General features: G+C 35.6%; 1 protein-coding gene and 1 pseudogene across 1 annotated transcript; both read left to right on the plus strand.

Moving 5' to 3' along the window:
* The first annotated feature begins 307 nt into the window (after nt 1-307).
* LOC126061518 (olfactory receptor 5K1-like) lies at nt 308-1252 on the plus strand. Its single transcript, XM_049858092.1, has one exon. It carries the CDS (start codon nt 308-310, stop codon nt 1250-1252), a length of 945 nt encoding a protein of 314 aa, XP_049714049.1.
* A 10184-nt stretch (nt 1253-11436) lies between these two features.
* On the plus strand, nt 11437-12376 carry LOC126061295 (olfactory receptor 5K4-like; annotated as a pseudogene).
* Nucleotides 12377-12732: the final 356 nt, after the last annotated feature.

Genomic DNA, 12732 nt, shown 5'->3' on the forward strand with positions numbered 1-12732 from the left:
CTGTATTTGTCCGCTATCTTTCTATAAATTCATACACAAAAACTTTTTCACTGAAAGCATTTCCTTGGAATTATCAAAATATTCTGGGGAATCTTGAGCTTTAGCACTTCAGGTCATATAAGATGACACTTTAGAGGAACTAAAGTTCCCTAGAAGTATGTGTTTCTGTATTTTAGAGACAGCAGGGGAAGCCTGAGGGAGAGACTCCACTCCCTGTTGTTCAAGAGAAATTCAATGGGAAAATTAGATACATTCTAAATTAGAATATTTTGTCTCCATATTTTCTATCTCAACAGAGAAAGTAGAAATGTCAGAAGGCAATCACACAGTGACAACTGAGTTTATTCTCACGGGATTTATGGGTCACCCAGATCTGAAGATCCTTCTGTTTGTGGTATTCTTTGCTATCTATCTGATCACCATGGTGGGGAATCTTGGTTTGGTGGCATTGATTTTCATGGAGCGCCGTCTCCACACACCCATGTACATCTTTCTGGGCAACCTGGCTCTGATGGATTCCTGCTGTTCCTGTGCCATCACCCCCAAGATGTTAGAGAACTTCTTTTCTGAGGACAGAATGATTTCCCTCTATGAATGCATGGCACAATTTTATTTTCTCTGCCTTGCTGAAACTGCAGACTGCTTTCTCCTGGCAGCAATGGCCTATGATCGCTATGTGGCAATATGTCGTCCACTGCAGTACCACACCATGATGTCGAAGAAACTCTGCATTCAGATGACCATAGGGGCCTACATAGCTGGGAACCTGCATTCCATGATTCATGTAGTACTTCTATTAAGGTTAACCTTTTGTGGATCTCATCAAATCAATCACTTTTTTTGTGATATTCTTCCATTATACAGACTGTCCTGTGTCAACCCTTATATCAACGAACTGATGGTCCTTATCTTTTCAGGGTTACTTCAAACCTTTACTATTACCATAGTCCTAATTTCTTACCTTTGCATCCTTTTCACTATTTTCAAAATGAAATCCAAAGAGGGAAGAGGCAAAGCTTTATCTACTTGTGCATCTCACTTTCTCTCTGTCTCAATATTTTATGGTTCTCTTCTCTTCATGTACATTCGACCAAGTTCAGTTAAAGAAGGGGATAAAGATATACCAGTTGCTATTTTTTATACTCTAATAATTCCTTTATTAAACCCTTTTATCTATAGTCTAAGAAATAAGGCTATAATAAACATTATGAAAACAATTATGAAGAGAAAACCTCATAACATTGTGAAATAAATCTCTCCTGTGACAAACTGATTTTAATTAGATAAACTTTTTTTCAAAGTCAAGAATACAGGAACAATGGAAAATGGCCGCTGTAGATAAAATACTAAATCACTAAACTGTGATGATTTTTAAATCAAATAATGTATAAATAAATAAGTTCATGAAGGAGGGATTGTGCTAAAATGTATTTCAAAATCTAAACCAGTAGAGTCTCTTAGGAGTGAATTAAATGACTACTCCTAAGGTCACAAATTGTGTCAGAGTGCAGTTATCTACAATTTTCAATATATCCAACATATCCTAGGAATCAAAGTCAGTATATAAAGGTAACCTGCATTTAGCATTGTTGGCAAATTTATGGAATCTCTAAGCACAGTCTCACTAACTCACATAAATTTCAAGTTCTCATATATTAGTCACTTAAGCCACATCCTCTATCAGAAGTTAACTCTGCATTTGAATTCTCTTCTCAGTTTTCTTTGAGTTCTTCAAGAATTTTTGTTTGAATATGAACATACACAGACCATGTATTCTCAAATCAAGAACATCTTTATCTTTAGTGTGAGTCATCTTTCCTGTGAAGCTCTCTGAAATAAAGTGCTTGTATAATGGTAATTTATCAGTCTTTAGTAGAAAACATTGCTATTTACGTGAAAGTTCTGTGGATTTGAATGTTTTTGCACATTGCGATAGTTGTCCATGATGCTTGACAGTGCAATTCCTGAATATATCAATTAATTCAAGAGTGTTCTCCCAAGGTAGCATTACTTGTCTTGTTTGTTATTAGGAATATCACTAACCAGCATTAATTCTTCAGTAAGTTATTGGTATATTATGAGCATTAACAGATACCTGGAGACGATTCTCAGCAAAATTGAGACAGAAAATATTGAAAATCCTAAAAAGCTCAACAACAACAAAAAATTTAGTGTCACTTAAATGTGCAAATATGAAAGAAAAAAATGGCTTAATGAGAATCCACCGTCTGCTAGACATAAACTATAGCTTTGAGATATATTACCTTCCAATTATTTAGGCACTGTGTTCCGTGCTTTTCCAGAGTAGAAAGCTCAGACTCTGAAATCTTAAGTAGTTTGCCCAAGTTCTTGCAAGCATCTGAATGGAGTTAGGATTTGTATCAGTGATGCGTTTTCCCCATACTGTTTTATAGCTTCTTTCACAGAAACTTAACTCACAGGTAGTCGCCACATGCTTAAAATCTAGTAAAGAAAGTGGACATACACATATTGGGGGGGGGATCAATGTAGATTATATACAAGGAATTTTAGGCTGTGTTAGGTATATAGCATGTGGTTGGGAACACAGAAAATGAAGATTGGTGTACTCTGGGGTATTTAGTCAATAAGAAGATCAGAAATAACAGATGTTCAAAAGGTGGAAAAAAGTTGATACATAGGAAAAGCAGGATAAAAGCATGAGCAGAGTCAAAATTTATGGAAATGAGTGTGACAACGGTAGTAGGGAATGAGAGAGGTGAAGGATGAGTGAAGAAACCTGGCAAAGCTATTGGGGAAAGCTGTTGGTGAGTGTGGAAAATAACGATGGAAGTGAATCTATTTACTGAGGATTTTAAATGTCATATAAGGGATTCTGAATTTATCTTAGACCCAACAAACATTGATATCTTCCTGGTAGCAGAGTGTAGTTGTCCCTTGCTATCTGCAGATGATTGGTCCAGGACCCCCTCCCCCCCCACAGATACCAAAATCTAAGGATGCTCAAGTCCCTTTTATAAAATGATGTAGTATTTGTACATAACCTACACACATCCTCTGGCATACTTTAAATCATCTTTAGATTACTTACAATACCAAATACGATGTCAATGCTATATAAACAGTTGTTAAAGCTTACTCTTAGTAATGCTTTCTCTGTCTCTGCAAGCATTTTATCATGAAGCAGAGAGACCATTTTTGCCATTGTAGGGATAGCAGTTCCACTAACCCTTGCACAAATTTCATCTTCTTTCTGCTTCTTTGTGCTAAAGCTCAATTCTTTCTTACCAAACTTATGGTCCACTTCAGCAAGCAACATGACACTTTTCAAAAGATCTAAGATTTTTCCAGACACCCCTTTAACTCAGTACTGAAGTCACTCCTGCAGTTCACCCTTTGGCCAAAGGCCTATAAAATAAACAATAACACATGTAGTTCAGTCATGCATAAGAGACTAAATGGATACACTAGCCCGAAAGCAAAGATAAGAAAGCAGTAAGGGATGGAAAACTGGAAGAATGTAAATGGAGAACTTGAGGGCAAGAAGAGGAGAGTGTTGACACACCCCAAGGTTGGCAACTAATGTCACAAAACAATATGTGTATTAATTGTTTAATGAGAAACTAATTTGCTCTGTAAACTTTCACCTAAATCACAATAAAAAAAAAAAATGAACAGAGGGGAAAAAAAAGAAATCTTATAGGAAGATTCATGAATAGGTGGTTACTGGATAAAATTAAGCCAAAGAAGTTAATCTCGGGTTCCTTTGGTGGGTGGGATCTCCTTCTTGTTTCTCCCATTGAGAGCCAATGGTACCATATGCCAGCTTCTCAATAAGGCTGCTGATTCTGAGGCTTGTGAAAGCAATGAACACTTAAAAATAAATTAAGGTGGAAAGTAGACTAATTCATTTAAGAAAGACTTTTCTACAGGGAAGATTTTCCAGTTAGCCTTCCATCTCTCATTAGCCAGAAAATTCATTTAACAAGACTATTTGATTCCATGAGCAAGCTGGTCAATCCATATTTTAATGTAAAATGAAGTTTATATTTATGATTATTAATCTGATTTTTCTCTGCAGAACCTATTCATTTGATTAGTGTTTTTTTTCCTGTAACTCTCTCACTTACCTTGTGAATCTCACCAATCTAGTTTTTTCTTGTTTGAGAATGATTTAAGAATTCTGCCCTGTTTTAAACCCTAAACCAAAAAAATTCCCTGAAGTCTTCTTAAAATCAAAAAGTTTATCTTAACAAGTAAAAAATGTCTGGTTTGAGCATTATGGTCTTTTAAGAACTATGTATGTGGTATCAAATTGACAAGAGGAACTCAAAGCTTAGATTGGAACCTTGGAGGGCAGTGAGTTTATGTTCATGGGAGAGAAACAACTCAGGAAAAGAAGGTGAGCATGGTTGCATTGACACTGTAATCAATGTCACTTAATTGTACATGTAGAAACTGTTGAACTGGTGCATGTTCTGCTGTGTATATCCTCAAAAACAACAACATAAATAAAATTTTAAGGAAGAAGAAAAAATAAAAGATCAAAGATTTTTATTTTCTCATTAATAGATAGCACTTTACGCTCTCACTTAGCATTTCAGGGATTGCTTTGACCACTAAATTTTTTTTATGAGCAATTTTTCTCCAAAACAAAGAGTCCACACTACAAAAGTAGCAAAAGAATGAGACACGAGGTGAACAATGCCCAAACAAGTGCTAGAGAGAGTCTAAGGATCTGTGAAATGATGAGAGGCTATAGCAGGGTACGCCCACATATCATTTCATTTGCGTGAATTCAGCTTAGAGCCGAGCATTTGGCAAACTCAAGTTTTGCCTTTTGGAAATTTTTCTTTTTCTTTCAAATAATTTCTATTTGTAGTTGCTTGAATTCACAAATGTGGAACCTACAGTTATGGACGGCCAACTGTAATATGATTTCTTTTAGAAATTTGATTTGGTATTTGACTGGAAAGAGAAGATAGTAGGAATGTGACTGACTGCAAAAATTCAAATATTGGGTGGTAAGAGCTGAAACTGGAGAAAACTCAGTAAAGAAGTTCATGAAGTCTTTTTTGACCAAGACTAAATGATTGAATAAAACTCAGTTTTTTGATGAATCAAACGGTTCCCTTTTTTTTTTTTTTTTTTTAACCTGCCTGCTTAGGACTCTTTACTTGCCCAGCTGCTCTCAGCAGGGTTACTGTTCACAGGGACCTGCTATCTGTCTCCTTAAATGCTAGTAGCCAAGGGAACTGAAGGAGTGTTTTTCTCTGAGTTCAAGCTAGGATGTTAAAGAAATGCACTCTAAGGAAGGGAATACTGCCACAGGTATATTTTTGTGTAAAGTGGGCCAAGAAACGTTTGTTTACGAGAAGGATATAATTAAAGTTGTTTTGAAAGGGACTTGGAGTTTGACTTATCTAAAATTTCCCAGACAAAAGGATTTTGTTTTAACCAGCTGTTTCTGGGAAATAAGGTACTAGTACTGAATGATTATCACAACTCTCTGAGACATCTGGTTAGACCTGCTTAACATCAACCACTGATGGTTTTTATGATCCCTCTTAAAGGATCTGTGACTATGATTGAAAACCTCTGTAATTAACCCTTAAAACAATCACTGTAAGCCTGTGCACCTGATTATTCAACAGAAAGATGCCTATTCCCACCTCCCAACCCATCCTTCTTGTGACCTCAAACAAAAACTAACAATCAAATGATTGTATTATAATTTCTTCATTCCTTGACCTATATCTGCTCTTCTTAGATGCTCTCTTGCTAAAACGATCAGTTTTTCAGTTTTATGAACTGGTTTCTCTCTGCATTCAAATGTATCTTTTTTTTTACTGAATAAAAAAACTTCATAAATTTCAAAGACTAAGTGGTTCTGTTCTCTACAAAAACTCCAAGAAAGGAAAGAGGTGCATAGATATAAACAACAGTTTAAAGAAGAAAAAGTAGTAAATTGTAACTGTTGGATAATAAAATCAGAGCCTGTTACCTTCTTGTGAGTATCAACCATGTCATATCTGATTTTATATTACCAGGACTTCTTACAGTGCCAGATATGTAAGGGCACTCAATAAACATTTCCTGATGACATGATGTGATTTTTTAATATTTTTGAGTAGTAGTGAATTTAAATAGTTTCTTCCTTTTTATTGTACTTTAGATGAAAGTTTACAGAGACAATTTCTCTTTAAACAATACACATATTGTTTTGTGATATTGGTTGCCAACTCAACAACATGTCACCGTTTCCCCTCTTGACTTTGGTTTCACCATTATCAACTTTCCTGTCCCCTCCTGCCTTGTCATTCCTGCCCCTGAGTTGGTGTGCCCATTTAGTCTTATTTTGTTTTATGGGCCTAATTTTTAGCTGAAGGGTGAACTTCAGGAGCTCCTTCAGTGCTGAGTTAAAAGAGTGTCCAGTGGCCATACTCTTAAGGTTTCTCCAGCCTCTGTCAAACCAGTAATCTGGTCTTTTTTGTGAGTTACAATTTTGTTCCATATTTTTCTCCAGCTCTGCCTGGGATCTTCAACTGTGATCACCATCAAGGCAATCAGTGGTGGTAACTGGGCACCATGTATTTATACTGGACTCAGTCTGGTGGAGGTTGTGGGACTTGCAGTGCATTAGTCCTCTGAGCTAATCTTTCTCTTGTATCTTTGATTTTCTTCATTCCTCCTTCCTCCAGACAGGGTGGGGCCAGTGGAGTATCCCAGAAGTCTGTTTACAAGCTTTTAAGACCCAGGATGCTACTCACCAAATGAGGGTGTAGAATATTTTTTTTATCAACTATATTATGCCAATAGAGCTAGATGTCCCTTGAGACCATACTCCCCAGTCCTCAGTCCAGTTATTTAGTCCCTCAGGGACTTTAGATGTGTCTATGAGCTTTCATGACCTTGCCTTGGCCAAGTTGTGCTGACTTTCCCAGAATTGTGTACTGTCTTACCCTCCACCAAAGTTACCACTTATCTATTGTCTAGTTTGTGTTTTTCCCTGAATTTAAATATTTTTCATACTTTTATTTATTTTTTACCTTTTTTCTGAAAATCACCTACTCATGTCCTCTGCCTACTCTTTCAAAGAGCATTGTTATTTTTCTTGTTATTTACATATACTCTTTATACAAGAAGACTTTGGATTTTACATGTGGTTGCAATGCCCTTTTTTTTTTTTTTTTTGGTCTGTGATTTGCATGCTTTCCAGATTTGCTTATGATGTTTTGTGATGTACAGGTATTTTCATTTTAAATTCCTCAAATCTATTGATTAATTGCTTTATAATTTCTTTTATTCTTTTGCTGCTTGAAACTCCCCAATCTGCATCCAAATTGGTATGGAAGAAGTAAAAGTACCCCTATCTGTAGATGATAGGATCTTACAGAGAACCCCCCAAAATCCACAAAAAACACTACTGTAAGTGATAGACTAATTCAGCAAAGTATCAGGATACAAGATAAACATACAAAAATCGGTTGAATTCCTCTACACCAACAAAGAGAACTTCAAAGAGAAAATCACCAAATCAATACCATTTACAACAGCCCCCAAGAAGATAAAATACTTAGGAATAAAGATATCCAGAGACGTAAAAGACCTATAGAAGGAAAACTTCAAGATGCTACTGCATCAAACCAAAGGAGACCTACATAAGTGGAAAAACATAACTTGCTCATGGATAGGAAGACTCAACACTGGGAAAATGTCAATTCTACCCAAAGTGATCTACAGATACAATTCAATCCCCATCAAAATTCCAACAACATTTTTTAATGAGATGGAGAAACAAATCACCAACTTCCTTTGGAAAGGGAAGAAGCCTCAGATAAGTTAAAAAAAAAAAAATTTTTTTTTTTTAAGCATTACTGAAAAGAAGAACAAAGTGGGAGGCCTCACTCTACCTGATTTTAGAACCTATTATACTGCCACTGTAGTCAAAATAGCCTGGTACTTGTATAACAACAGGTCCATTGACCAATGGAACAGAATTGAGAATCCAGACATAAATCCATCCACATATGAGCAGCTGATATTTGGCAAAGACCCAAAGTCCATTAATTGGGGAAAACACAGCTTCTTTAACAAATGGTGCTGGCATAACTGGAAATCCATCTGCAAAAAAATGAAACGAGACCCATACATCACACCATGCACAAAAACAAGCTCAAAATGGATCAGAGACCTAAATATAAAATCTAAAATGATAAAGATCACAGAAGAAAAAATAGGGACAATGCTAGAAGCCCTAATACATGGTATAAACTGTATACAAAACATTACTAACGATGCACAAACATCAGAAGAGAAACTAGATAACTGGGAGCTCCTAAAAATCACTTATGTTCATCCAAAGTCTTCATCAAAAGAGTAAAAAGACAAAGTACAGACTTGGAAAAAAAAATTTATTATGACATATCTGATCAGGGTCTAATCTCTAAAATCTACAAAATACTGCAAAACCTCAGTAACAAAAAGATAATTAACCCAATTAAAAAATGGGCAAAAGATATGAACAGGTACTTCACTGAAGAAGACATTCAGGCTACTAACAGGTACACGAAGAATTGCTTACGATCATTAGCCATTAGAGAATTGCAAATCAAAAACTACAATGAGATACCATCTCACTCCAACTAGGCTGGCATTAATCCAAAAAACACAAAATAATAAATGTTGGAGCGGTTGTGGAGAGACTGGAGCACTTATTCACTGCTGGTGGAAATGTAAAATGGTACGACCACTTTGGAAATTGATTTGGTGCTTCCTTAAAAGGCTAGAAATAGAGGTACCATACAATCCAGCAGTCCAACTCCTTGGAATATATCTTAGAGAAATAAAATCCCTCAGATGAATAGATATATGCAACTCATGTTCATTGTAGCACTGTTGACAATAGCAAAAAGATGGAAACAACCTAGGTGCCAATCAACGGATCAATGGATAAACAAATTATGGTATGCTCACACAATGGCATACTGCTCAATGATAAAGAACAACAATTAATTCTGGAAACATCATAACAGGGATGAATCTGGAAGGTATTATACTAAGTGAAATTAGTCCGTTGCAAAAGGACAAATATTGTATGAGACCACTATTACAAGAATTCAAGAAAAGGCTTAAACACAGAAGGAAACATTTTTTGATGGTTATGAGAGTCGGGAGGGCGGGAGAGGGGTGTTCACTAACTAGATAGTAGACAAGAATTTTCTTAGGTGAAGGGAAGGACAACATACAGTACAGGGGAAGTTAGCACAACTGGGACTAAACCGAAAGTTAAGAAGTTTCTTGAATACAACCAAACACTTCAAGAGACAGTGTAGCAGGGGTAGTGGTCTGGGGATCATGGTTTCAGGGGACATCTAGGTCAAATGGCATAACAAAGTTTATTAAGAAAATGTTCTGCATCCCATTTTGGTGGGTGGTATCTGGGGTCTTAAAAGCTAGCAAACAGTCATCTAAGATACATCAATTTGTCACAACTCACCTGGAGTAAAGGAGAATGAAGAACACCAAAGACACAAGGAAAACATAAGCCCAAGAAACAAAAAGGGCCACGTAAACCAGAGACTCCATCAGACTGAGATCAGAAAACTAGATTATGCCCGGCTACCACCAATGAGGAAACCCTTGTGGTGTACTGGTTAAGTGCTACAGCTACTAACCAAGAGGTCGGCAGTTCAAATCTGCCAGGCGGTCCCATGGGGCAGTTCTACTCTGTCCTATAAGGTTGCTATGAGTTGGAATCGACTCGACAGCAGTGGGTTTGGTTTTGTTTGGTACCACCAATGACTGCCCTAACAGGAAACACAACAGAGTCCCCGATGGAGCAGGAGAAAAGTGGAATGCAGAAAAAGACCAGACTTAATGGTCTAAGAATGGAGGAATCCCAGGAGACATGGCTCCTGGACTCTGTTAACCCAGAACTAAAACCATCCCAAAGCCAACTCTTCAAACAAAGATTGGACTGGACTAAAAAATATAAAATGATACTAGTGAAGAGTGTGCTTCTTGGTTCATGTAGATAAAAAAAAAACATGAGAATAAATGGGCAGCTCCTGCCCAGAGGTGAGATGACAAGGCAGAAAGGGAAAGGAGCTGGTTGAATGGACATGGGAAACCCGGGGTGGAAAGGGATAGCAAATAGGGTCACATAACAATGTGTGTATAAATTTTTGTATGAGAAACTAACTTGAGCTATAAACTTTCACTTAAAGCACAATATATATATATATGTATATATACATATTAAAAGAGGAAAAAACTCAATCTGAAGTCTCAGAATCATTGGAATTTTTAGATACTTCAATTTTTTACATTTAATTATTGAATTTGTCTGGGATATAATTTGGGGGAATGATCTAATGTAGGTCTGGAAATTTATTTAGGTAAGTTTTTTTAATTAGATGAGAATTGATTATAATTCCATTAAAATATTAGAATAATTGCTCTTAGAAATTAGTGAGGTTGCAAAATTTGTCCCAAAGCTAAGACAAGAAAATATTGAAAGTGATTGACATAAAATATCTGTTTAAAAATGTATGATGAAAGTACAATAGTTTAAGCAACTTCACATAAGTTCAAGAACCCATAAACGTATCACGGAAAATGATAGATTGACTAGAAACCAACCTAAGCATATGATAAGAATATCATCACAAATAAATTAGGACAAAAAAAAAAAAAAAGACTTCTTTTATGTCTGATCTTGGAGCAGTTAACTATTTTGACCTTTTCTCTTTGTTGTGTTGTTTATTTAAATTTTTAATGTAGAAAATGCCAAAAATAGACAAAACTAGTCTCCATGTACCTACTTTCAAGTTTCCATATGTTTTTAATATAAAGTTAATGTGTAATAGCTATATTATTTTTATTTTTGAATGGATAAATAAATATATATTTTTATTTTCTCAGCTTCAATTTCTACTGTAGTAAATATTGTTTGCTATTTTAAAATATCCATTCCACTGGGATAGTACATACAAAAATAATGTACATAAAATAATGTATAAAAAATATAGTGTATAAAACAAGTTTGCTCAGTGAAAAAAAACATGTATTCAGGAAAATAAATTTTATGTACATTTTAAGGGTTGTCAATACAAAAAGGGACACTGAAATATTTGAGAAACTAAATCTAGGGTACCCTGATTTGTTCATTCTCTTTGTATAAATTCATAAACACAAACTTTTTCACTGCAAGCATTTCCTTGAAATTGTCAAAATATTATTGGGAATGTGTAGCTTCAGCGTTTGAGGTCATGTAAGATGATGCTTGGGGAACTAATTTTCCCTGGAAGTATGTATGCCTGTAAAAAAGCGGGGGAAGCTTGAAGGAGAGGCTTTACTCCTTGTTGTCCAAGGAAAATTTGAAGGGAAAATTAGACACACTCTGATTTAGAATCTTATCTCTCCGTGATTCCTATCTCAACAGGGAAAGCAGAGATGGCCCAGGACAATTACTCCTTGACAACTGAGTTTATACTCACAGGATTTATGGATCACCCAAGTCTGAAGATTCTTCTGTTTGTGGTATTCTTTGCTATGTACCTGATCACCATGGAAGGGAATCTTGGGTTGGTGGCATTGATTTTCATGGAGCGCCGTCTCCACGCACCCATGTACATCTTTCTAGGCAACCTGGCTTTGATGGATTCCTGCTGTTCCTGTGCCATTACCCCCAAGATGTTAAAGAACTTCTATTCTGAGGACAGAATGATTTCCCTCTATGAATGCATGGCACAATTTTATTTTCTCTGCCTTGCTGAAACTGCAGACTGCTTTCTCCTGGCAGCAATGGCCTATGACTGTTATGTCTACTGCAGTACCACACCATGAAGTCGAAACAACTCTGCATTCAGATGACCACTAGAAGCTTCATAGCTAGTAAGCTGCATTCCATGATTCATGTTGTGCTTCTATTAAGGTTAACCTTCTGCAGGTCTAATCAAATTGACCACTTTTTTTGTGATATTTTGCCATTGTACAGACTATTCTGTACTGACCTTTTTATTAATGAACTAATGGTATGTATTTTTTCAATGCCTATTCAACTCTTCACCATTGCCACTGTTTTCATCTCTCATCTCTGTACACTTTTCTCAATTTTCAGAATGAAATCCAAAGATGGGAGAAGCAAAGCCTTCTTTACCTGTGCATCTCACTTTCTCTCTGTCTCAGCATTCTACATTTGTCTCCTCATGTATACTCGATCTTTTCAAGAAGGGGGGAAAGATATAATTTTCACAATTTTTTGTACAATAATAATTCCTTTATTAAACCTTTTATTTATAGTCTGAGATATAAGGAGGTGATAAGTGTTTTGAAAAAAGCCATGAGAAACTACAGTATTCTTAAACAAACTTTATCTTCTACAGCAAATTGAGGTTAATTTATCAAAACACTCCCATAGAAAAAGAAAAAACATGTTTTATACAAAATATTAATATGAACGGCATTTCAAAATATTCTGCCAAACCTTACTCTGATATTTTATGTGTTTATTGGCCATTTTCATTTCTTGTATGAATTATGTTTATTCCCTATAATCTTTTTTTTTTTTTTTTTGGTATTTATTTGCACCACTGTTGATAGAGAAGATATTAAAATGCTATGGCTATTTATGGCAAGTAGTTTCTAAGTGTGTTGATAGCATTTTAATAATTGTTAAATATTTTAATGTGATATAATTATGTTTATTGATATTTTTCTTATACAGTTTTTTTATGCTTATTTGTTTAG

This window comes from Elephas maximus, chromosome 18, assembly GCF_024166365.1.
Source record: "Elephas maximus indicus isolate mEleMax1 chromosome 18, mEleMax1 primary haplotype, whole genome shotgun sequence".
NCBI lineage: Eukaryota > Metazoa > Chordata > Mammalia > Proboscidea > Elephantidae > Elephas > Elephas maximus.